This window comes from Dermochelys coriacea, chromosome 1 (assembly GCF_009764565.3).
Source record: "Dermochelys coriacea isolate rDerCor1 chromosome 1, rDerCor1.pri.v4, whole genome shotgun sequence".
Lineage (NCBI taxonomy): Eukaryota > Metazoa > Chordata > Testudines > Dermochelyidae > Dermochelys > Dermochelys coriacea.
Genome location: NC_050068.2, coordinates 78533918 through 78561320, shown reverse-complemented (window position 1 = coordinate 78561320; position 27403 = coordinate 78533918). Strand labels below are relative to the sequence as shown.

The 27403-nt window shown below is 42.5% G+C and overlaps 1 protein-coding gene across 10 annotated transcripts in view; it reads left to right on the top strand.

The window, feature by feature from the left end:
* Window positions 1-27403, top strand: part of KLF12 (Kruppel like factor 12) — a 361876-nt gene that overhangs the window by 244802 nt on the left and 89671 nt on the right. For 6 of the 10 annotated variants that reach the window (XM_038371243.2, XM_043504589.1, XM_038371189.2 and 3 more), the window contains 2 exons: window positions 13745-13880; window positions 26737-26796. In XM_038371243.2, the coding sequence (XP_038227171.1) occupies window positions 13745-13880; window positions 26737-26796 (196 nt within the window). The remainder of the gene's footprint in view (window positions 1-13744; window positions 13881-26736; window positions 26797-27403) is intronic. The other 4 variants (XM_043504595.1, XM_043504591.1, XM_043504594.1 and 1 more) reach the window with 1 other exon arrangement.

Below are 27403 nucleotides of genomic sequence, written 5' to 3'. Positions count from 1 at the left end.
TGGTTTATCAACAACTTTGGGAAATGCTTTTTGTGTGGTAAGTGGTGACCACTATTACTGGTCACTGCAATAAATACTCCTGGAGGAATTCTGTACTGCTGTGCTCGCAGAATTCAGGTCATCCTCTTCCCCCACCCAGCCCCGTCCCCAGATTTCTTTGCTTCCCTGCAGAAAATGATGGGGGGAGCAAAGGAAAGCCGCAAGAGCGGTCACGTGCCCCTCCCCAGTAGCACAGGTATGAGGTTTCGGACACCTGGAGCAGCCAACGGAGAGGTAAAGCACTGCTGGGGGGACGGGGGCGAGACTGGCAATGCCCCAGATGGTGCAGGATCAGATCCACCCCCATCCACTCAACCCCAGTGTATCCGGACTCCCCACATACTCAGACCCCTCGATGTGCCTCACCCCTCCACCCAGAACCCCTCCCCACCGAGCGCCCCACACCTGAGCCCCTACCCTGCCGAACCCCCATCACTCCTCAGCCATGGGAAGCTACTCCCCCATTTGCTCCACACCCCCTCCTCTGCTTCCCTCCCTGATCACTCCTCAGCCTCAGGGAGCTGCTCCCCCATTCGCCCAACCCCTGTGCATCCAGAGCCCCCCATACCCAGATGCCCCCGACAAGCTCCCCACACCCAAACCGCCACCTTGCCGAGCCCCACCGCCCCTGCATCCGGACCCCTGCCAAACCCCTCCCTCCTGCATCCAGACCTCCACCCCTGCACCCAGACCACTGAGCCACTTGCACCCAGATTGCCCCACACGGAACCCTCTCATCACACACCTGGATCCTCCCACACTAAGCCCCTCCACACATGGATCCTGCCAGACTAAGCCTATCTTCCCACATCTGGTGCATCTAGCATGGCGCGGCATGGCCCCAGGGTGTTTCTGGGGCAGGCTCAACCCTTGCACTATGTCAGGGTCAGGTGCAGCCTCACCATCAAGTCTGTATCCTTGGCTAGGGGTCTGCAGGGTGATCTCCCTCCTCCATGCAGCCAGTGGCCTGTGCTCCCCACTGCCATGCTGGAGCCTCCATATTTATTTATTGACAAATAAAATTTGCAGAATTTTGTAAAATTGTAAATATTGTGTGCAGAATTGTTATTATTTTGGTGCTGAATTTTTAATTTTTTAGTGCAGAATTCCTTCAGGAGTAAATAAAGCATTCCAACGTGTTAAAGACTCCTGAGAGACTTGAGTAAAATATTTCTGTTCAGCAATGATGACCGTTGATATAAGGCAGTGGTCCCCAAACTGTGGAGCACACTCCTTAGGGAGCACAGAGGAGGAACATTCAAGGGATCAGGTGGAGGGGCCTGGGACAGCTCCCGCAGAGAGCAGAGGTGGAGCGCCCCCTAGCTCCAGCCCCAGCTCCACTCCACCCCTGCTCCGCCTCAGCCCAGTTCCTCCCTCATTCCCTTTCCACCCCCAGCCCAGCTTTGCCTCTAGCCCAAGCTCCTCCCCCATCCCCAGGGTAGCCCCCAGCTCTGCTTTCAGCCAAAACTCCTCTGCTGAGCCAACTGCGCAGTAATGGAGGGGGGCGTAGACAGATTCCATAACTGATAAGGGGGCTTGTGACAGGAAGTTTGGGCACCCCTGCTATAAGGGATAAGTAAAGATGCAGGTAGCACCTGTAGTTGACCTATACTTAAGTTTGCCTGATATCTTATTCACTTGCTCATAACTTGTCAGACTTTAACCATTTGGGATGAAATTTTCCATGCCAGGTGTTTGCTTCAGGCTGATTTTGGGGGTTGGGAGTTTCAGCTAAAACAGCAGTTTAGGAAAACAAGATTATGGGAAAATACATTGATTTGTAATGTTAAAAAAATTGTACAACTGTTTTGTTGAGAAGTTATAGCACCTCCACCCTGGCTCAGGAACTTGAAGTATGGCTGAAGGTGTCACCATTTCATCAGGGATGTGCCTTTTGCCCTCCCTGTGGAAATTTGCACAAATGTAGCCAATTTATGAGCCTCTGAAAAAAATCTCAGTTCACACAAGCTCAGATAGATGGTCATGTTATAATCAGACAGCTAAATTCCTGGAAGATTCCATCTGCACTGAGCTTCAACCCCTCATAGCTCCTACGCGTCAACTGATCGATGCACATCATCCCCGCAGAGCAACTGAGCATGCTCCATCTGGGACTGCAGGCATCAAGAAGGATTTTCTCTGAAAATGCTTTTCCTGGCTGTGGTGGGAAACTGGTGCTGAGCCCAAGAACTCAGGATAGGGAGACTTCCTCTTCTGCTCCCTATGATCCCCCCTGCTGGTAACTAGGCAATATGAAAGGGAAAGGAGGAAACAGCCTGGCTTAAATCCAGATGGGTGAGGAAGGAAGGATGGAGGGTGGGAGAAGGAGAAGAGATGCAAGGTGGGAAGTGGGGAGGGGAATAGGAGTGTAGAGGGACAGGAACGAGGGAAGAGGGAGGATAGAAGCAAGAGCTTTGGACAGGAGCAGGAGGTGCAGGAGAAGAACTGGAGAGGATAGGAGCTGGGGATGGGAAGGAGGAAGGAGTCGGATGGGTGGGGGAGAGGAGACATACAGGAGATGGTGACAGCAGCAGAAGAGGACAGAGGAGAAACTCTGGGAGAGAGGGGCAGAAGAGTTGGTAACCAGCAGAGCACCATTCCCTCTGAACCTGAAACTGGTCCCATTATTTGTATCACCATTCATTTACTGTCAGAAAATACATGTGAAATCCACTGGCAAATTATGGCTCTCCATCCACCTCTAGTGGCAGGTCCTCATGGAATATAACAGCCTTCTAATGCTGCCACTCACTCCATTACTCAAGTGGTGGTGGGGAGGTGGTGTTTCACACAATGATATATTTGTTTTTTCAGTGTTTAAAATTTTTTAAAACTTAGGAAATTTCATACAAAAAACCCAATGTTTAGAGAACATTAAGGTAACAAAGTTAAGCACTCAAAAGTTGGGAAATACCCAAATTAAGGTTGCTCATGTAACCTTAATTCAGACCACTTTTGCATATGATCACATACTTGTTTTTATGTAATTGTGTGTGTATATAGTGCATTTTAGGCCCATCTCAGGAGTACCTCTGTTGCATCCTATTACGTCATATTCCACATGCATTTAAAAAGTTGTCTTTTATATGTTCTCCAGTAGCTAAGATATTAATCAGTAAGAAAAATAATTACTAGTTTGAGTAGGTATTCCCGATATTTACAGTAGGAAATACACCATTACTAGACTATTTTTACTCCCCGGTAAGTTGGTAATAGAGTCTTTTTAGCTGTTAAGGATGCACTCCATCGGAGACTGTTTGTCTTAAGTAGCAGTTTATACTATAAAGTTAGAAACTCAACAATAAGCACTATTCAATTTGTACCATGACTCTAAAGGTCTGGTAATACGGGTCTGTATAAACTGTGTTTGTTGTTTTATGTGGAAAGGTTGATTTTTCCATCCCTCTGCATCTCCATTCACTGTTAGTTTTGACCTGTGGAGTTTCTCTGCTATTTTTTTTCTTTTGGATGTGCACAAAAATCCATTGAGGCTGAACACACTCCACCCAAGCTTCCTCCTATGCATTCACTGGATATCTAAAACATTTGCAACCTGAATACACCCGCTGCTTTGTTCTGCAGAACCATCAGTGGTTCTGGGAAAGGAGCAAATGAATGGCAGTGACTAGCCACAGAGTGAAACAGAAAGAGAAGAGACTTATGTCCTAGGGTGGAATTCACATTACTGTAGACTCTTCATTTATTTAAGAATCTGGGGAAATAGCAATTCTTCTGGAATGAAGGAATTAAAACATTGGTAGGACAAAATATGTTTTATCATACATTTGAGACAGAGGCTGTTTTTAAGGAAAGCAGAATAAAATAATAGTGCTTAAGTATGATGACTCCTATAGTACAAGACTTTTATTTTAATTTTAAAATAAATACTAAAGACTTGCCAATGTCTAATTCAGTTTTGTCCCATTTGGAACTACTGATTCATTTGTTCAAAACATTTTGACCTCTTAAAAGACTATATTTCATTCTTACATTTATTGTTTGTTTGGCACCAATAGAGCGTTTGGTGCTGTACCAGTCCTGCAGGGAGGCTGGCACCAGAATGTTCACTCCACATGCAGATCTCAGGAGGAGGAGTGAAGATGCTGGATGCTTCTCTCTACTTGAGCCCACCTGGCTTTCCAGTTCCTCCTCCCACGTCTGAAAGAGAGGAGACATGTCTACATCTCATTCCTTCCTATACCATATTTGCTAGGACCTGGAGATAGTTTGTTGTTGTTTTTAGGAGGTGGCAGGGAGGGATACACTCTAAATCAGGGGCAGGCAAACTTTTTGGCCTGAGGGCCACATCGGGTTTCCAAAATTGTACAGAGGGCCGGTTAGGTGAGGCTGTGCCTCCCCAAACAGCCAGGCGTGGCCCGGCCCCCGACCCCTATCCAACCCCGCCCTGATAGCCCCCCCCAAGACTCCTGCCCCATCCACCCCCACTCCCTGTCCCCTGACCACCCCTGGAATCCCTGCCCTGACTGCCCCCCGCCGCCCCTTCCAATGCCCCCTCTCCTTCTTGACTGTCCCCCCGGGACCCCTGCCCCCATTCAACCTCCCTGTTCCCCACTCTCTGACCGCCCCGCCCCCGACCACCCCCTCGAACGTCCCTGCCCTCTATCCAAACCCCCTTACCACGCTACCTGGAGCACCGGTGGCTGGCAGCGCTACAGCTGCACCACCCGGCTGGAGCCAGCCACACCACCACACAACACAGAGCACTGGATCAGGCTGGGCTCTGCAGCTGAGCTTCCCCAGGAGCTCGTAGCCCCACTGCCCAGAGCACTACGCTGGCCTGGCGGAGCGGTGAGCTGAGGCTGCGGGGCAGGGGGAACAGCAGGGGAGGGGCGGAGGCTAGCCTCCTGGGCTAGGAGCTCAGGGGCTGGGCAGGAGGATCCGGCCCGCTGTAGTTTGCCCATCTCTGCTCTAAATCTTTCTGTAGCAAGTATAAGGAGGGCTGCTGAGTATGCCCTGAGGCATTTAGCCATTGCCTGCTTTGTGCATAAAGAATTACTACAACTTTGCATCCCCATCAGCGCACATCGTAGTAAAAAAAGCTAGAACTGAGCTCCAAAGCTGTTATTTTGATATAAGTGATACAGTTTAGGATATGAACAAAACATATATGTAACCAGGCCCATCAAGAGAAATTTGGGGGCCCAGTACCTCATGTTTACTGGAGTCCCACCCTCTCCCATTTCACTTTATTTACACAGATCTTACAGACTGAGGGCCCCGGTACAATTGATCTACCTTCTGCTCCCTTAAGCTCCTATTTGTTTGATACACCTCTAAATTTTAGTGTCATTTGGGCCAAATTACTGAAAATTTTCTGGGGGGGCCAAAGTAACTTATGTACCGAAGTGTATTGAAGTGTGTTAGCTGTAAACTTGAATCTCTTACGCCTTATAGTTCCTCTGCCATATGTTGTTCAAGTTATTCCCTGAATATATTTTTTCTTGTTGTTTTCCCTGGTTTGTTTTATGTTGGTGATGGAGTATTTGTATATTAGATGATTGGTGTGATTTAGATTTTAATAGCTTCAGTAGTTCGGTTTCATATACATGAAAGAGAGTTTTATGACATTCAGACAGTTTAAAGTGAAAAAAGTCCATTGTTTAAAGAAAAATCATGTTCATGTTTATGTATGTACACACAGATGGATGGAGATACATAAATATGTGCATACATTACATCCATCCATAGTTGTATATACGCACCGCTATTAAGTTACAGCAAATTATTTTACTTGTGAAATGATTTTAAATAATGCCTTAGATTGGACAATGGCAATTAATATCTTATGGTAGATTAGTAACATAATATGTATGAGGATGCCAGTTCCCATTCACCATGAACCATTGCTATGCCTAGTGCAGTTAACTGCTGCAGCCACATAGACTCATAAAAATCTCAATAAAATCTGAAAATTGTAGAATATGGGTAATCTCGCTATAAATTGTAATAAAAATTACCCCTGTAGACTCTATATTCTGACCATTAAGTTCATGGATACTGCTGCTTTGTACATAAAGTTTTATTAAATACGTCGACCAATTCTGTTGGCCCTACCAGACAGCAAGCTGTTTTGATTTAAAATCTGATTAGCGTTCTCGGAGTATTTTCAAAAGCAAAAAATGAAGATAATGAACATTAAATAGGAGGGAAAATATCTGATATGTGTTCCATGTAGTAGTTATCTGCTTGTGAGGTGGGGGGCGGGGGAGAAGTAAATGACATCTTTCCCTCAATGAGTACATTTGTTATGTCTCTAAAGCAAGGATTTGGTTTCCCAACACAGCTGTCCAAAAGTATATTACCATAAATTAGAGCACAATATCTAGTCTCAAAGGGTTTTCTTTCAAATGCTTCATGTGTATCTGTATCTGGAGGTGCTGCTTGCATTGTTGGAAATATTTAGCAGGATATATGACATTCTGCTTCAGTATTTCCCTCCCTAGTGACTGGCTGCTGGATTCTTAAACCTGTCACGGATGGCAATATTCAGAAATGGTTAGTATCAAATTGTTGGGTGTGGATTATAGATAGACTATCTTTTTACCTTATGTGGCTGGAGATCTAATAGATAACTCTCATCACAAAGAGCAATATTGATATTTGTTTACTTTTTCCTTCCTGTCATTATTCATGGTGGTGAGCTTGATCCTCTCAGCTAAGACAGGATGTTGCAGCAGGGCAACCTGCCCTCTAGCATTCTGCAATGTCCACAACTGACAGCACCCAGTTCTATGACAATGGTGTGCCCAGGCATAATGAAAAATATGTCAAGGTGGTGTTTACTGAGCTTTAGAGACCAACATCCAGTGTGTCACTTGGCTATCTCTAAGCCTCAATCTCTAGGCCTTTGAGGGACATAACTTCAAAGGAAATGCCCAGTATTGATATAGCGATCACACCCACCCTCACTCTGGGAATAGATTTCAAGTTATGACATGTGACCAGACATTTGTAATTCTAACCTATTTCCTGGCATTAACTTCATGGGGAGATGAGCACAAGTCCCTCTATTTAGTATTTGAATTTCCTGGATTTGGGATTATTCAGGGGTTTTTGAAACATTGGCAGCCATTAAAGCTAGTGCAGGCAGCTTTCACATTCATTTCACATTCTTCTCCACCTTATGGGAGGAAGACAACTATACTCTTTCTCCTCCCAAGGCAGACATATGTGAACATTAGTTGATGCTTCTAGTCCCCATGCAAACGGGTGATAAAATGATGGGTTGTGGCAGGCTGTGGCTATTGGATGAGCTGTGCACGTTGGTGGTGCTGCTGTGTACGTAGAGTTTTTGGGATTCAGGAATGCATATTCTTTTTTTAACATAGTCCAGACCTGAGCTTACCAGTTCACTCATCCTGTTAGCATTTGAACTGGTTCTGACAATGTTTCTGTGCCCTGGCAAGTCATAAAACATTGATCCAAAGACCTATAGGCTGAATAATTTGTTAAATTATATTTTCCAGTACTTTATTGTTAATGCAGCAAGCCCACATCCAGAATAATAACAGTATTGTTGAGAGTCTTGTGAATGTGAAAATCATTGGTATTCAGGGGAATTGTTTTCTTATTCCTGGAAGAGATTTTTGGCTGCAAAAATAACGTTTACTACTAGAAATAATTTTCTGTTAGCTGATATTTAACTTTTACATATTAAATTTGCAAGGAAAGCAACGGAAATAAAGCTTCTCCCTTATGGTAGCTATAGTGGGTTGAAATTTCAAATTTATTAATCTACACACCAGAGACTGATGTAAAAGATGGATCTGCAAGCAGGGACTCTGGACAGCACACTAACAGAGATCCCAGTACCCTCCTGCGTAGGACGCCATAGGATTTCACTCATTGATTCCTGCATCAAACTTCTCACTCAGTGCATTTTCCTGGATCTCACTGATGAGGGAAGGTGCAGAGAGCTTCATTTTTCTGGCTGGCAGGCTCAATGCTACAGCTAGTAGGTATCTGGTACATTTTCAATGCCTGTTAAAAGTAATCGCTTTATATTGAACAGTGATGCTATTTGTTAGATTAGCATGCAGGATATTGTACATTTGTCATAGAAAGCACAGTGTGAAGTTTCACATATGAAACAAAAACAAACTGTCTGCTAATATCATACACTCATTCAGAAGGCAGAAATTGATTTTTAATCATTCTAAGAGTGCAACTAAAACATCATTTAGTTAGTATTATATCATGATACTTCAGCATATGTCTGTGTATATACATATTTTCAAGGCTATTAGCAAAGAGATTATTTAATTCAGAAGACAAGTATTGAGGTTAAACATACAGTACCACAGTCCTCAGTATTTCAGAATGCTGATATTCTATTTTGTCTCTTTATTTTCACACCGGCAAGCATTGGTCCCCTAATAAGTCATTTAAGCATTAGCTAACTCTGTATGGCTTAACTAATAAGGGAGGTAAAACTCCTGATGATTACCTAGCTTTCTTCTGCTCTTAAATATTGCATTCATCTTAAACCTCCAGGGCCAGGATTTGATTTAAATCTAAGATAGTGTATTTATGTGAAATTGCTTCTTGTGGGTCTCAGCCTTCCTATTGATGGGATGACTTTCTATCACATCAGCTTCCAGAAAACTTGATCAGAAAAAAAAACAGGGTATAATTGGAAAGTGTCAGGAGTAATGGCAGTGCATTGGTATACTATACTTTTCCTCTCTAAAGATTTTCTGCATATTTTATATTAGGTCATAGTGAGTTTGGTGGGCTCATCCTATGTTTGTGCACGGCACTAAACCACTAGACATCTCAGCACAATTAAGAGTCTCATCTTTATGTAGGGCTAAGACTTGAAAAGCAATGTATAGCACCAGTCAAGGTTGAGGTGCATTGGCAGAGCTGCACTGAGTAAGCTTGCGTAATGTCTGCCAGTTCCTGCACTATGTGATTCCAAGGCAATGCTGTTAATCCTTCAGCTTCCTGAATATCAAACTTACCTAGTCTCTTTTTAACTTAATTGTAATGTGGGGCGTGCTATTTAGTGCAGAGAGGTAGAATGGTTAAATGTCAGTGATGGTACAATGGCACAGCGATAAAATGTTTTTAAGATCATGGTTAAAAATTGCCTATATAATTTCATGTAATATACATTAGTCAACATATATTATTCTAAATGTTTTAATTAATTATTTATATTTTTTATTAATGGAACTTATGTTAAACTTGATGATTGTATTCTTTTCCTACAAATGGGGAGAATGGTGGTATGTGTGAGTCTTTATGAAAATGAAACTTTAATAGTTGTTCTAATATGAGCAAACATATAACAATTAATTTTGTCTATATGTTTAATTTTATTTGATTACAATGCCATTGTTTTAATTGTATATTTTAAATGAAAGGTCAAAATATTATAATTGTGGTTTTGAAGTAATAGCCGTAGTGCTGGAGTGGTTGGAACAGGCTTTTGCTGGGTTGTTCTTCTGTTGAAAGATTGGCTTCTAAAAGGAAGTACTTTTTTGATTAATTTTGGTAATGGGGGCACATAATTCCTCTATTGCCTCCCCAGTCTATTCAACTTCCCGTACAAAATGCTTATTTTTATAACTCTCCTTGGATCTTTACCAGCATATATGTTGTCCCCTCAACAGTCACCCTCAGCATATACGTTGTCCCCTCAACACTCACTCATTCCCTCTGCTTGCCTAGCACCAGCCTCCTTCGCACTTCACAAAACCACCAGATAGCTCAGCACAACTGAGAGTCTCTGCTCAAAGAAGGGCGAGATCCAGAAAGCAAGGTGCAACACAAGTTAAGGTTAAGATTCACTGTGTGGGTAAAGCTGCACGTTGTCTGCCAGTTTCATCACTGGCTCTTCATCGCTTTTCATATCCCATTTGCTAACATATCTTTTCTCCCTTGTCTAAATCTTTTAATTCTCTCTCACATTCTGTTTGTTATTCCAATAATAACTACAAATAGTTATTTAATAACTGTGGCCAGCATATACAAACCTGGAAGCAAAAATCTCTTAAAACTATATTTAGAATTCTAAACGAAAGTGGTCTTATTTTCAGAGCTGCTGACTTCAGTGGGACATGCTCATGAACTGAAAATCAGGTCACTTTTTCCAAAATACAGATTTTGAAATCTAACTGTAGGCCATCTGAATTTGAACAATTTGGCCTGTATTCTTAACTCTGCAAAATATTTTTGGTTACAGTTTATGTGGAAGAAACTGTAAAGAAAAAGGCCTTAATCCTCAATTAACTGTACCCGAGCAGTTAATTGCTGGATTGGAGCCAAATATTTTATTGTTTTATGGGATTCCAAATTCACAGGCGGTGGAGCCGCTTTTCAGGTACACTTGCATATCTACTTCCCACCCACAGCCCCAAGCAGAAGAATTCTGCTGTGCAGCTTGGACACTGTAGTCACAGGTGAGCAGGAGATCTCTCTATACGGTCATCAACTAATCAGTTACCTGTAAGGGTCTTATGGGGAGGAGAATAGATTTAGTTGCTGCATTTCCCCACAGCAGTTGCAGCTGCTCTGAGAAACAATGGGATGGAAAAGGAGGAGCTCAGCCTTATGGGCTCACCATGCTTTCAACCAGTTGTCACCAATTTGTGTAATAAAACCTGAAGGAGAGGGGTAGAATCCACCCTGCTGAGAGCCTCACTGAGTTCTTTGAAAACATTAGGCCATTGTGTGACAGTTTACAAGGCAAGGAGCCAGCTTCCTCTCCAGAGACTTGTGAAAGCCATCCTAGTGGCTGCACGTCTGTTTGGGAATAGGAAAGTGGGCACAAAAGGAGAGAGAAGAGCAAAAAAGGGGGTAACCGCTATAAGGAGACATAAGAGAACTGCAGGTATGTGGTAACGGGAAGGAGCAGAGGCCACATATGGAGAGGGGGAACTAAGAAGAATGCTGAGATGATGGGTATGGGGTCTGACAGATTAGAAAAAAATGAGAGGGAATAGAAATAAATTCCTTAATGCTAAAGTGTGGATTTTATACAATTTGGCATCAATCCAATTAGCCATCACCATAAATTAGATTGAAAAATCACTCCTCTGTGCTAACAGTTCTGAATTCCGCCCACCATAGTATTTTGATTTCCACTATTTTGAAAGCATGGAAGATCCTACACTTTGCAGAGACTACACAACACAGGACACCAGGTGTTGTCATGATCATAGACTCGCAGTTATGCAAACTGTGCCCCCGTGGGCCAAATTATGGTCTATTACCACAATGCAATCCCTTTAACTTCAGCAAGGCTGCATCAGCATAACATGGAGGAGCATTTGTCCTATTAAGTATGCAACATAATCAGTATTGCCAACCACAAACATTAAAACATCACGATTCATATTTCAAAATCATTAAATTGGCTTTAAAATAATGAGATTTTTGAAAGATAAAATTTTGATTCTTTTATTTGCCTTCTGGTATTTGAGTCTTTAGGGACACTTGGGTCACATTTTCAAGCATTTTTCTGCAACTATAAGGGCAAGAAACTTAGTTTTAAAATTAAATGAGATTTTCACCTTATCACATGCCTCAAGTATCTGGTGCTTTAAGAAAAAACATCAAATATTGAGACATGCAACAAAATCTCAAGAGTTGGCAATACCACATAATAAAATGACTAGATGGCATGTTGTGTAATGAATAAACATACTTAAGACAGTTTTCTTCTTTATTTAACCCAGCTCCTTTTATTTAAGAATAAGCAAAGTTAAATGTACAAAATCAATATATAATGGCAGTTGCATCATAAATTAACTGTTAAACATCTTTCACAAAGCTACATTTGAGTGTAAATAGCCAGGAGGCTATGATTTGGCCTTCATGTTATAGGGGAGAAAGACTAAGCTGCTGTTAGCTGAAAATAGCAAGCGCAATATGTTTTGTTCTTTTTAATTTAAACTTCATTAACTTCACATATTTATTTTCACACATGTAACAACATGTAACTATCTGCTTCTTATAATTATATAACTAGTGTAACAAGCAACAAGTTTCACTGTTAAAAATTAGCAAAAATAGTTAACATTGATGGTAATTATTTCACATTTTACAATTGCTTCTAATACCCCATAGCCATTTGTTGATCAGGAATTCTCAAACATCACATTTCTTTCTGATTGATTTTCTCTCTGGTAAAATCAGATGTGATGAGCAATCAACAACTTTTAAATCAAATTGCCAGCTTATGTTGGCAACTGATGTTTAAACACATGTTGTATACTACAATGTGCAATGTGTGACTAGAATATGGTGCTTGTAGTTTTGGAACAATGAAACATGTTACCAATGACTTTTCAAAAATTGAAATACAGTCAATATATGTCTCAGTGCAGTTATATGGTATAGACTTTATCGTTGTCAGTGTCAACAATCCGTCTGTAAGACCACCCACTCCTGTATTTCTTGATATGTAAATATCTGACTTACTATGTTAGCCTACTGAATGTTTTTTTAAAATATCATCTTTATTAAGATCTTTAACAAAAAAATAGAAATGACAACTGTGCCCAAAGGCCGTGCACAGTGCATCGATAAACTAAACATTAAGACCGACGTTCTCAAGTGGCAACTGATTCTTGGGAATTCAGTCTACCTATGTGGCCCATACCACAGGAGTTTCTGAATGCCTCGCAATCTTTGCATCCGATGAAGTGAGCTGTAGCTCACGAAAGCTTATGCTCAAATAAATTTGTTAGTCTCTAAGGTGCCACAAGTACTCCTTTTCTTTTTTGCGAACACAGAATAACATGGCTGCTACTCTGAAACCTGCAGTCTTTAATGTATCATAATACCATTGTCAAGTAGTAAAGTACTTTCTCCCCATTTTAAAGTTGGGAACTGAAATACAGGGTCACATGTGCAATCTGCAATAGAGCAGGGAATTTGACTTGGGACTCTACGCAGACCCAGGATAGCACCCTAACCACTGGGCTGTTCTTCCTCTCCAAGGAGCACTTGAGAGATTACTGTTTGATTTTGAGTGAAAGCTGCAAGTAGGGTGACCAGACAGCAAATGTGAAAAATCGGGACATGGGGTGGAAGGTAATAGGAGCTTATTTAAGAAAAAGACCCAAAAATCGGGACTGTCCCTATAAAATAGGGACATCTGGTCACCCTAGCTGCAAGTGCTCTGCTTTTCTGAAAAATCAGGTCTTAGATGTCTCAAGACCGGCAAAAGTGACCACTAAATTTTTACCCTAAATCTCCATCTGGAATTATGTAAACTCGTACAAACGAAGCCAAAAAACATCCCCGAAGGACAACAACAATTAATGACTTAAAGGTAAAATGCATGTTTAAAGAGTAATATGTGTGCAATTTTATTTCATTTTAATGGTTCTTGGATATGCAATATCCATATATATAAACTACATATATTGACATTGGGGATTAGGTCCTGCTTTGAGCAGGGGATTGGACTAGATGACTTCCTGAGGTCCCTTCCAACCCTAATATTCTATGATTGTGTGCATTTACAAGTATATTTGTGTGTATCTGTAGCTAACAGAAGCTATAGATACATTACCTGATTTCATATATTCATCATCTGACTTGTGAAGCTAAAGGAGAAAGGTGCTATATACAGTATAACAGTATGGAAGTGTGGTACACCCTACGGTTGTTCTGCAACAAGATTCGTTTCATCACACTAACTTTAATCCATTATACGTCTCTTTTCCAGCACAAATGGACCCCCGAGGCATATCTCCCAGACAAATTAAAAGTGACAGTGACGATGATGACCTGCCAAATGTGACCTTAGATAGTGTTAATGAAACTGGATCCACGGCCCTCTCCATAGCCAGAGCTGTACAAGAGTAAGTATCACATTCTCAGTATGAGATAAATATTGCCAAGGTGTTCAATGGCTAACGGAAACACCAGTCATCAGCTTTTCTGCAGATATGTCATCTGAGCTCTGAGCCAGCATCCATGGCAGCATCTTTCTGTTCAGCTTCAGTCCCTTCAGGAGGAGATTGTCTCTTTCTTTCTCTCTCTCTCTCTCTCTCTCTTTTTTTTTTTTTTTGGTGGTCCTGAATCATTGTTTGAACAAATTTCAGAGTGAAATTCTTTCTTCTCCTTTATACAACTGCAAAGTTTTGGTGTTTTTGTTTAAGAGGGATATCTTGTTAAATTATTCAGTTTGTCTAAAAAAATTTCCTTGGCTCATGGCAGAATTGGGAGGTCTCTCACAGTTGCTTTCTAGATAGAACTATCTACAGTTTTCTGAAGGAAGATCTTTCATGAAAGAAAATTAATAAAAGACTCCAGTCAGGTTTTTCCATTACTTTTATTTTTCTGTTTATTTTTAGGCAAATTATAACTTTTTAGTTCAATTTTTATTTTGTTATTGTGGGTTTTTTTCACAGTTTGTATGCAAAATATGATTGCTTAGTTTAACATATTTTCTCAAAACATTTGTTTAGCATGAATTAATTTTGATGAAACAATGAATTCTAGAAAAAATCCATCCTCTACGTTAACCCCAAGTGAGATGAAGTGAATGGCTGCCAACTCACCTGGAGTAACTAAATCCACCAGGTGGAGTTAACTATGGGGAAATTCAATGAAAGTTTGAAAGGAAATTCACTAGTTAAAGAAATAGTATGTATAAGAAGGGGCTTTGCTTTATATTAGACTTTCACTTTGATGATCTAAGAATTAAATTAGTATTTTTTACAAATAGCTGTGGTTTTAGATTGTTATCTTTGGAAATTATTCTTCCGCAGCTATTTGGAAAGTCTGTATGAAAGCCTTGTTCTTCATCTGTCCACTAATTAAATACTGCACTGAATCTTCCTGTGTGGATGCAATGTTCCATGTCCATATTAATCCTAAAATAAAAAATTACCATCCAAAAACCAGATATTAATCTAAATGCTAAAAACTACTTGTTTGCTATTATGTAGCACTCTGAGGGCTTTTATAATATTTTAAAAACAGTCAAGTAGTTATTTTTGCCAGAAAACTTGTTTTTCTGCCTGCCTGTTTTGTTTGAAAAACAGACAGGTTGAAACTTTTTGGCACTCTTATTTTGACCACTTTTCTTAGCCATTGTTTAATTCAGCAAAGCTAATCCAAATAGCCTAGCTCTAAAGGTACAGTGTATTATTTGACAGAATACATTGCAGTATTTTAGGAGTTTTCTGTATACAAGGTTCTAATGTTAGTCTCTGCTGCCCTATGGCAGTAGTTATAATATATATTACAAAATTAAGGCAGTGTAATTTGAAGATTTGTTCCAGCTGCTAACAGTTGTTGGGCTTAGTTGCCTTAAGTGTGTAGATGATAGAGGTCTTTAGGTAGTGAGCAACATGCCACATCTATGTTGGTAGAGTCCCGTGCATAATTGTATTGATTAGGGCCCTACCAAATTCATGACCATGAAAAATGCATCACGGACCGTGAAATCTGGTGTCCCCCTGTGAAATCTGGTCTTTTGTGTGCTTTTACCCTATACTATACAGATTTCACAGAGGAGACCAGCGTTTCCCAGATTGAGGGTCTTTCCCAAAAGGGAGTTGCAGGAAGGTCACAAGGTTATTTAAGGGGGAGGGGGGTCACGGTACTGCCACCCTTACTTCTGCGCTGCCTTCAGAGCTAGGTGGCCAGAGAGTGGCAGCTGCTGACTGAGGGCCAAATCAGCAGTGCAGAAGTAAGAGTGGCAATACCATATCATGCCATCCTTACTTCTGTGCTGCTGCTGGCGGTGGCTCTGCCTTCACAGCTGGGATCCTGGCCAGCAGCAGCCGCTCTCCAGCTGCCCAGCTCTGAAGTCAAGGCCTCCACCAGCAGCAGCACAGAAGTAAGGGTAGCAGTTCCTCAACCCCCACACAATAACTTTGTGACCCCCCCACAACTCCTTTTTGGGACAGGATCCCTACAATTACAACACCATGAAATTTCAGATTGAAATGGCTGAAATCATGAAATTTATGTTTTTTAAAATCCTATGACCATGGAATTGACCAAAATGGACCTTGAATTTGGTCAGGTCCTAGTATTGCTGTATAAATATTTCTAATAAGAAAGGTTTCAGAGGAGCAGCCGTGTTAGTCTGTATTTGCAAAAAGAAAAGGAGTACTTGTGGCACCTTAGAGACTAACAAATTTATTTGAGCATAAGCTTTCGTGAGCTAGTGTGCTGAAGCTCACGAAAGCTTATGCTCAAATAAATTTGTTAGTCTCTAAGGTGCCACAAGTACTCCTTTTCTTTCTAATAAGAAAGAGGAAGTTTGACACTGAATCTTATCACCACTAATAGCTTAGCACTGAGCTTCATAGGACAGCAACCTCTATTAAGAGCTGGATATTAGATGTGCACTAGGGATCTCCATGAGGCCTGTGGTAAGACTCATGTACCAGGCCACAGAAAAGCAGTAGAGCACCTAAAGATACAGTGCATTGCCTACTGTTCCCTTCCCCCCATTTCATGCAGTATGTCATCCCTCTCCCTCAGCCCCGGTATCGTTCCCTGACCCAACCAGCTTATGCCCATGTGGCGGCCAAGAATTGGTTACTATGGTGCATGGGATGCAGATCATTGCATGAGGTGCTGGAATCCTGCATCCTCTTTACAATGAAATTAGAGTGGTTTTGCTGCACAAGTTGGAGGCCAGATTTGCCCTTAGTACAAAGTCTGTGTTAGTGCAGTGTTAAAATTGTAAATTTTGGAAAAACAAACTGGAATTTTAATTTTTGCCCTACACCATCTCTTTGGTCTTTCATGGGAAGTTTAGGCAGCTGACGCCATGTCTGGGTCCCAAGAGGTGGGAAAGCCTATCTGACCACACCTCAAAGGTGTTTGTGTAGGTGTGAGATTCCTGCCCGACGTGGCTGATCCCTTGGCTTAATGAGTTTAAGGTGAGAGATCACCATTGAGGGAAGAATTTTTTTTTAAAAATTAAAAAGTGGAGAAGTAAGCAAAGTAATGCTGCACAAGGAAGCTTTTCACCTTTGCCTTCTGGCTCTTAGGGTCACAGAAAATTTTGGTGCTGATGTGGAGCCTTTGGGGTGGGGGAGACTCTGGATACCTGTGGATGTACCAGTGGTGAATTTAATAGGAGACTCATTTGGAATATCGTATCATACTGATTATCCAGATAGCGGGACCTTGCTGCAGTGGGCTGGATGCTGTTAGGTTCTCAGATGTATGAAGCTGAGTATAGGGGCACTGTCTCTACTACAGATTCTTCTTTGGATGGGTCACATCATTATGATGATCCTGCTTTGCTGAATGTTTATTATTGGAATGCACACTGTATTTCTAATAATATATCAATGGGAAAGGAATACCACTGTAGACTTAATAGGCAGCTTGGGTATGGGACCAGTAATACTGTATGTGTAGCACTGTTAGACATAGCATGTAAAGTTCAGATCAGAGTCTCCTTATACCTCTCTAACTTAAATAAACATATGGATGTTTTTTAATCCTGAGATTTACAGTTGTGTTCCCGTCATCCACTCATTTTTCACACAGTCTCTTTCCCTGCTTCAGCCAATGCCATTACTACTTCTGCCCTGTGCATATTAGACATCTTTCACTTCAGTTTGTTGCTCTAGTTACAAACGGCTTTGTCTTGAGTCTCCAGGGGCTGTAAATGAAGGTGTTTTTCAGCATTTGCAGGAGCATTGCTTCCTCAGGCAGTACCTCTATCCTCTGTGAAACCATAACCACTTGTTGCTGCTCACTTTGAAAATTTGCATAGATTTGATTGGATGATTTTATAGTTGGGGAAATGAAGCATAGAGAGGCTAAGTGACTTATCTAGGTTCACACAGTAAGTCTGTAGCAGAGCAGGGAACTGACCCTGGGTCTCTCAAATCTTAGGCTGGTGCCCTAATTCTGGACCATTCTTTCTCTGAACAAGATTGTTCATCATTTAATATGCATTTAATATGCCTGTCATTTAATTTCATTCAGTATATTTACTGTGGCCATTTACAACACATAATAGATCATAGAACTGTAATTCTCATAATCATATGTGTTCCTAAAGCTATATTAAAAGATGCTAACACAACAGCATCAGAACTTTCAGGGCTTGTACCTATTTATAGAACATCTCATAGTGTACTTGGTATGCTTCATAGGCTGAAGCAATGCTAAATGACCATGCTTGCTGTTTAAGAATAATTTCTTGATGATTTTAACCCCATCTGTTCTCTTTATAAAGGTGATAAAGTACCTCTTGCACGTTGCAATGGTTTTGGACAATTTGTGGCAATTTGGACAATTTGGACAAAAAAATTAGTTTAATTTGCAGGGTTGGTCAGTACAATCAAACAGTATTGTTTGGTGCATGCACATTGGTTCGAGGCATTGGGGTGGAAATTTGCTAGTGCATCTGAAAGAACCTCTTGCCAGGATAACAGATTTCACATCAGTCAGTGATTTCCTTGAACAAGTGCCAGGTTGACTGAAGCTATAAATCAAATCAAGTTCATGCAAAATTGACATAACTGTCTGTTTTTAAAGAATATAGTATTGTTTAAATGATGATATATTAGGAAACTGAGATACTGTCAAATTGTTCCTGGAAGAAAGCTAATTTGAAAAAGCAAACAAACAAAAACACCCTTTTAGCTTGGTCTACAATAAATTATTTTTTCCTGTCTCCACTACAAGGGTTAGTGACACATAACTGTTGAATAAATTAGGATGTAGCAAAGAACAGTGACATTAAGGTATGTTATTCTCAGCTTCTGCATCACTTTCAAATGCTAGACATTAACTTGAGTACATATTTATACCATACCATTACAAGTAGTAATATTTTCTTTAAAAGGAAAATATTTAAATTGTATGCTAAATAAGTTGGGAGAAAGAACTGAGTTTAATAAAACCATTATAGGTTAAATCCTGTGCCTCTTGAAGCCCACGGAAGTTTTGCCATTGAATTTATTGGGGCCAGGATTCAACCACAAAACTTTAACAAAAGTTTGGATGTTTACAAAAGAACAACAACTTTGTTTACACTTCTAGAGAATCTGCAGAAATACTGTGTAGTTAATGAGGATTCTGTGTGTGTGTGTGTGTGTCTCACTCCCTTTCATATCTTCCACCCACCACAAACAAAATAACTTTTAAAGAACTTGTTTTCTAGACTCTCTAAAGTTCTACATTTTGGGTCACCATTTAATTGTCTCCTGTAAGGTTTTAGTTTTGATCTAAGCATTGCCTGTTACTTTATGTTAGTTATTAAACTATAGCATATTGGGATTTTGTATTCCTAAAGATGTTTACCTAAATTTGCATTTTTAAACTATTGCACACTACTGATTTTGTAGCTTATTAATTTATATAATAGGCATTTACATAGCAGTTTTCCTCTTCAAAGTGATTTTCAGACATTAACTAATTAAAGCTTATAGGTCCCTGGTGTGGTAGGAAAATAAGACTTCCTATCCTCAGGTTAGTGACTTGCCCAAGGCCACAGAACAAATCAGAGAAGAGCTGGAATCAGGAATCCCTGTCTTCTACCCCTGAACAAAGCAGTAGAAAGTCCCTGCCCCAAAGAGCTTAGATAACTATAGACAAGACAGATACAGAAAGAGGGCCAACACACAAGCAGAATGAACAGTGTGATGGCACCAAATGACATGTTAGTTCTACAGTTTTTTTGGGAGGGGTAGCTAGGAAGGAGTAAGCTGAAAGGAACGGGATGAGTAGAACAGCACAAGGAAGGATGGTGTGGAGTAAAAATGAGGTGAAGAAATTGTTAGAAAGAGCAGCCAGAACTTGAAGGGCTGGAGTAAACAATCAATCAGCACAAGTCAGAGAAAATCAAAACTGTGGAAAGTTCTCTGGATGTTCAAAGGACCAAAGGTCCCTTCTACTGGCTGGGGTCTAGCTAGCTCCTTTTCGCAGTATTCTCCCAAGCCCATGTGGTGGGAGGTGGGGACCACCTGGGTCTTAGTGCCTCCAGAGTGAGGTTGGTCTCCCCTCCCACAGTCCTGAATCTAGGGAAGACGCTAAGGGGAGATGTGGCCCTGGCTGGGCCCCATTTTACCTGCTCAACCCCAGTGCAACCATCCCTGCTTTGGCTACTTCTATTCCTACCAACTGGAGTCTCAGGCTAGGGTGACCAGACCTCCCGTTTTTAAAGGGACAGTCCCATATTTAAGCCCTCCCACAGATGTTCTGACTTTTTCTTAAAATGAGCAAATTGTCCCATATTTTCTATCTCCCCACCATCAGTACTGGTGGATCCTGCTGCTGGCTGATCCCGGCTCACCAACCGCCCGCACCACCAGCAGTGAGGGGGGTGGGGTCCACTGGCTGACAATGGGGGTGGGTGTGCAAGGCTGGTGGTGGGGTGAAGATGCAGCGGGTGGGGCCAGCCACTCCCCATGGTGGTCCATCATCGCAGCCCCTGCTGCATGCCGGCTCTTGGCCAGCAGGGCCCTAACCCCCATCCTGTTTCCACCCGGTGCTGGCTGTGTGCTGCGAGCTGTGGTGGCTGGTGAGTGTGGGCAGGCAGTGGGCAGTTACGTGTCGCCTCTGCTGCCCACCCATCGGCCCTTTATATGCTCCCCCTCCTGCTGTCCTCTCCCTGCTTAGCCTCTTCGCCCCACCCCACTCAGCCCCACTGCTTCTCTATATCTCTCCTGGCGGGGAGCATCCCACTCCCAGCACTGTGCGGAGAACCAGCCCCTGGTGGGAGCGCTCAGCTCACCAACAGCCTGGCTGGCAGGCTCCTTCCTTCTCCCGCTGCCTCTGGCACCCCAGGAAAGCCCAAGATCCTCCAGACTGGGGCGTTGGCCAGGTAGAGCCAAGCCCGGCATGTGCCAAAGCCCTGCACAGCCCTGGCACAGGGAAGCCTCTCTGCCCCTCAGCTAAGCTCTGGAATGGCGGGGGAGGGGAGCAATTTCCAGACTGTTCACATCCCGAACCTGCAGGCTTCACAGCAGCCCCAGGCTTAGCACCCTCTTCTCCCACCCTAGCCCACCCAACCCTGGGTCCTGCCCCCATGGAGCACGGGAATGATTTAGTTGGGATTGGTCCTGCTTTGAGCAGGGGGGTGGACTAGCTGACCCCTGAGATCCCTTCCAACCTTTATATTCTGTGAATCTTCCCCTAGGCACCCTCCCCTGCTGAGCTACTTCTCTGGCCTGGTTCGCTGAAGTCTCTGCAGTCAGGTTCCCTGGCAGAAATTGGGGGGGAGGGGCATGTGACCCTGTGTGCACCCCCACGTGTTGCCTCGGGAGGACACGGAGCCAGGTACCAGGAGAGGCAGGTCCATCCCAGGGGCCCAGCCAGGCTTGGAGGGCAGAAAGGGCAGGGCAGGGAGGGGAGGGTTGGTCAGTGTGTATGTGGGTGTGTGTCACTTCTGCCTGTGTGTGTATCACCCCTCGCCGTGTGAACCCTACCTTAAACATAAGAAGGTAAATACAAATAATCCAGCTACACAATATTTATTTTTAACCTAGGGCTCAGTCAACTTGATGTTAATTTGAACGTTTGTACTGCATAGTTCAGCTTGATTGCTGTTGAACTTGCTTGAGTACGAGTAATTTTACTCATGTCCCGTATTCAGCATAGGGAAGTATGGTCACCCTATCTCAGGCTGATGATGATACATACGGTTGTGAACCTGCAAGAAGATGATGAAGTGTGTGGCTGTGGAGTTGAACATTAGAATTTTGGACACATTAAAATATGGCTAGTTGGTGTTTAAAGAAACCTCACAGAAGGAAATTCCAATAGTCATGATGAAAGGAGCTGAAGACTGAAATAAGAATTTTAGCAGAGTAGTGTTTAAGAAAGTGACTAATAGTAGAGATGTGGCTGGTGATAATAGTCAAAGATTTTGGAGTCAAACTGAATACCTGAATCTCTGTAGTAAGAACAAATAGGAGAGTCAAGATTGAAGTTTTGGCTGAAGCTACTCCTGGGGGAATTCAGCGCCACTGTGTGTGCATAGAATTCATGTCCCCCGCAGATTTCTTTGCTTCCCTGGAAAAAAATGACTTTCTGACAGGGAAGCAAAGGGAAGCTGCAAGAGCAGTCACACACCACTCCCTAGCTGCACAGGTACATTGTTTCAGGAATCAGGAGCAGCCAGTGAAGAGGTAAATCACTTTAGGGCTGGGGACACCCCAACCAGTGACTCCTACCCTGAGCCAGAATCAGCTGCTAGTCTCGGCTGGACTGGAGGCAGGAGAGGATGGGACTTCCTCTTCCCCTGCAAGGAGTGTCTGGGGCTGTATCAGACTCACCCCCAGAAACCTCTCCCAGCTGCAGGAAGCTCAGCATCCTCCCCTGCTTCCTGCCCCCATCACGCCTCAGCTGTGGGAGCAAGGGTTACTGTACAGGGAGCTGCTGCCCCATCCGCCCAACCCCTGGGCATCTGGACCTCCCCTATCCAGACACCCCCACCAAGCCTCACCCCATACATCCTTAGCTCTTAACCCTCCATACCCAAACCCCACCCCACTGAACCTCAGCCCCTGCATCTGGAGTCCCCCTGCACCCATAACCCCTGCCTCTGGAACCCCACCCCTGCGCCCAGACCACCCCCCACTGAACTTCCTGCAGTGAAACTCCCACCCTGATGAGGCCCACATCCCTGCACCACCCTGAGCCCCTGACATCCAGCTCCGCATGCCACTGACCCCCAACTAGCTGCACCCAGATCCCCACCCTACCAAGCCCACTCCCCTAGTACCCAGACCCTCCTGCTGAGACACCCAACACCCAGACCCCTCTACTGAGCCCCAACCATTTTCATCTGGAAGCCCCTGCAGAGTCCCATTGCCCCTGCACTTGGATGCCCCAAAATGAGCCTCTGTGCATCCAGATCCCCCCACATCTAGACCGTTTACTGAGCTGGCTGCACCCAGATTGTCCCACACAGAATCCTCTCACCCCACACCTGGATCCCTCCACACTAAGCCCCTCCACATTTGTATCCTGCATGATTGAGCCTGCCTGCCCCACACCTGGTGCGCCTGGCATAGAGGGGCAGGGCCCCATGGTGTTTCTGGGGCAGGCCCAGGCCTTGTGCTGTGTCAGGGCTGTGTGCAGCCTCACCACTGAGTCCGAACTGCTCCTGATCAATCCATAGTGTTAAACTTCGTATCAAAGTCCATAGAGAAAATTAGAATAGTGAATAAATTCAAGAAAATCGCAATCTCCTCATGAACATTCCAGCATCAGAAAAATAAACAGGCTATTGTCAAATAAATTATCTGTTCTCAATCATTCACTTCATTGAAACAGAGATTGTCCTCTTTACCAAGGAGTTTTCATATCCTGCAATTGCTACCTGGTTTACAACATATATTCATTGGCTTTCTAAACCTTTACTATTCAAAATAGAATGTGGTATTCCCCTTGCCACAGTATGTATTTTAATCTTAGTAACATTTCTTATGAAGTTCTATGTATATGCAATTTCCATACAGAATAAGCACACCAACGTATTGTATGGCTAAGAGATACGACTGTCTCTGTATGCCAACATCATACTTAGTATACTACAGTTTAAGACCACAATTTGGACCTCTGAGCATGGATATAAACATAGGAGTCAAACCATATTGTCTTAGAAACGTGATCTCAGCTCTTTTGTAATTTGTGAAACATTTTGTAAAATGAATAGTACTTATGAGTAAATCCACTATTGTGTTATGCATACAGCAGATGGATTCTTTGAACTGAAGTGCTATCACATATTTAGCTTCAGCAAGAGCAAAAAAAAGACTAAAGGCAAGCAAAGTTCAGTTTACATTTGAAATTTTGTCAACATTGGTCAAAATACTGAGCTATTTAAATACCCCATCACCACAGTGATAATTCTGTGGCTGTTACACAGCAAGTAAATATCCTATCCCTCCATTTTGATTAAACACGGTGGTAGAATTTTTAGCCAATTCATTGATCTGAGTGGCTAGAACATTGTTAGCTGGTTCTGTGTGGAGTTTCCATTATCTGCTGGAGGTGGTATCTTAGTACCTGCTGCCTTGATTTAACTTGCTGGTGCAGGGTAAAAGTACCACTTAGTGAATATTCATATGTAGATACTCATATTTCTAAGATTTAAACTCATGACAAAATGATGACATTTCTGTCAGAGAATGATAGCATTTTCCAATAAACATGGCAAATTTCACAATGTTGTGCAGAATTGTGGGGTTGTTTTTTGTTTTAAATGAATTAGTCACTAGTGGAAATTCACCATTTTCACAGCAAAAAAAATGTTTTTGAGAGAGAAAATAGTAGTTTTTAGCTACATGAAAAACTGCCTTTTGTGTTTGTGTAAAATTCAGTATGACAAATATTTTCCTGTCTCACAAAGCTGTTTTTTTGCCTGCATTGTTGTATTATCTTTAACAAGTGGTTATTTTTCTGTTATCTGGGCCGAAGTGGTGAAACAGGGTGAAGCATAAGATGGGAAGGTGAGTGCAGCTTGAGTGTCATTCTGTATTATAACTTCCAGGTTTCATTTTTCCAGTGCAAACTAGAATCCAGTTTCTGCTGTAGGAGGCTTGTGTGCAGCTTCCATGGATTTCAAATGCAAGCCACTCGAGTACCTCTGAGAGGAGTATTTATCCCAATGCCTTTTGATTATATGCTGGTTCAACTCTCAGAAAAATTATGCATCACTTTGTGCCTGATAAGCAACTAATAAGATCAGATGTTTACTGTAGAACAAAAGGATTGGAGAAGAGAATTTATGGTAGAAAATAGGTAGATGTCATTAAGATAAAGCCAATATGGCAGGCACATTGGAACTAATGACTTTTACTTGTGCTTAAAATTCATTACTTTCTTTTCTGTCTCATCACTCTCGCAGATTTTTTCGTGTTATTAAATCTTGATTACTTTATTAAGGCAAAACCAAAGAAACATACAATAGAAAAGATAAATAATGTTTGTTATGTGCTTATGACAAAAAATTAAAGAAAATTTAAAGGAGTGTCGCAATATCTCAGAAAAAAAATGTTTGAGGTTTTTATATTTTTGGATTTTTTTTCCAATTTTGGAAATATAAAGGTGTGAAATAGGAGAGAGATTTTCGAAGGCCTAAATGGACATCAGTAGGGTGAAATGATGACAATCAATGGGAGGTGTGTCTCTGTGTCTTTTGAAAACCTCCCACTGGACATATTAATGTTACCAATGACATCTATATAAAGGGGCTCCGCCAGTAGCCTGGCCCATTCTAAGGCTTCCAACGCAATTTTGTTCAATTATTAGTGTGCTAGAGAAATAAGGTTTTTTTCTTAATTTTTGCTAGTTCCTTGGCTGTTGGTCTCAGACAAGTTTCATGGAACATTTGAGGTTTGAACCACAGGTAGCAAGACTGAAGAGAGTTATTCATGGACTTTGCTTTCCTTAGATTCTTTTTTTTATGTGGTGAAACTGTTTCAGAAAGCCAGATGTATAGTGCTCGTTTTTCAAGCATATGTAATAGATCAGAATTCATTAGTTTAAATCAGGGGTGGGCAAACATCGGGTTTCCAAAATTGTATGGAGGGCCAGTTAGGGAAGGCTGTGTCCTCCCAAACAGCCAGGTGTGGCCCGGCTCCTGCCTCCTATCTGACCCCCCCCACTCTTTTTGCCCCCGATGGCTTCCTGGGACTCCTGCCCCATCCAACCCTTCCCTGTCTCCTGCCGGCCCCCCCGGGAATCCTGCTCCATCCACCACCCCCTGCTCCCTGTCCCCTGACCACCCCTGGACCTCCCATCCCTGACTATTCCCTGCCGCCCCATCCAACCCCTCCACACATTCCTGACTGCCCCCCTAGGACCTGTGCCCCATCCAACCCCCCTGTTCCCCACCCTCTGTCCCCCCAACCGCTATCCACACCCCCAACCCTGACCACTCTCCCGAATTCCCCTGCCCTCTATCCAACCCCCCTGCCCCCTTATCGCAGTGCCTGGAGCACCGGTGGCTGGCGGCGCTACAGCCGCACCGCCCAGAGCACCGGGTTAGGCTGCGGCTCTGCAGCTGTGCTGCCTGGCTGCCCAGAGTATGGTGCGGCCCGCTGAAGCTGAGGGGAAGGGGGAACAGCAGGGGAGGGGCCGGGAGCGAGCCTCCCGGGCCAGGAGCTCAGGGGCCGGGCAGGAGGGTCCCACAGGCTGTAGTTTGCCCACCTCTGGTGTAAAGGAATATTCCAAGCATTACAAATTACAGCATAAGAATTTATATAGTTATTATATATAAGTGGTGCTAAATATTTCAAATAATGTAGAAAATTATGTATTGTCTCTGGAGTTAGAGTTTTGATAAAAAGGGTTAACAGCTAGATTTTCTTTTTGGCATATTGAGAACTATATTACTTTAGCAGCAAGAATTCTGGGAGTGGAAATTCACTTCCAATTTCTCTCCCTCTTTTTGCAATGGTTGCCTCATGTAAATTCCTATTAACATTGTATTCTTTTGGGGATGATAGCTTGTTTAATGAGAAAATACTCAAAGTGAACAAGAATTATCAGTTGTTGTGATTTGGGACCTTAAGGCTGGCCTCTGCTCCCATTTACGTCAATGGCAAAACTCCCATTTGACTTTTTAGAAGTATTAAGTGAGTTTTGAGAAAAAATATAATTCCCTTCCATTTCTGAGCCATCTGCCTTTGCAGTAGATATTCCTCCAGTTTGTCTAGGCCCCATGAAATGTTTGGGGTGTCTTAAAATTCCTAATTGTCTGTGTTCAATTTCCAGAGAGAGCATGTGGGGCTGTGCCAGGTCAGCTGTTAACACTTTTCGTTTTTTCAACTCCAGGTATGAAGTATTTTATTGTGTATTATATAATGTTCTGTGTGTTTGACAAAGTTTAGTGGCAGTTCATGTTAAGCTTTCTTTCTGTCTTTCTTTGGCTGGCTCCTGTAAGAGACAGCATATGGAGCTGTGCAAAGTCATTAGATACAGAGGTTGGGAAAGCGTTAAGTATGAGTATTTTCAGCTCCTGGTAAATAAAATATGAAAGTAGAATGAACAATCATGGCTCTTCTGATGCTTGATAAGATACAGAGTACAGCCAAAGTAAACTGTTTGAAATTAAGTAATAACATCATTTTACACAAGGTTCCACAATTGAAATTTGTCAACTTAGGTTTTAATCACTGCCAGTGATCCCAAGGTATCCCAAGTGTAATAGAACAACTGTCACAAAAGAGCAGCATACCTTTTTTGGGGGAAAAATGAGGCTAAAATGATCAAAAATGTGTGTTTAAATTTAGGTTCCTAATTCCATATATTGGCCTCTACATAAATACCCTGCTTTTTCAAGTGCTGAGCTCCTAAATATTCCCACTGAAGTAAAATGTGGGATATTCCAGCAAATGCTGTGAAGTCATTGGGAACTCCAAGAAATGTCTAGCTTACACAA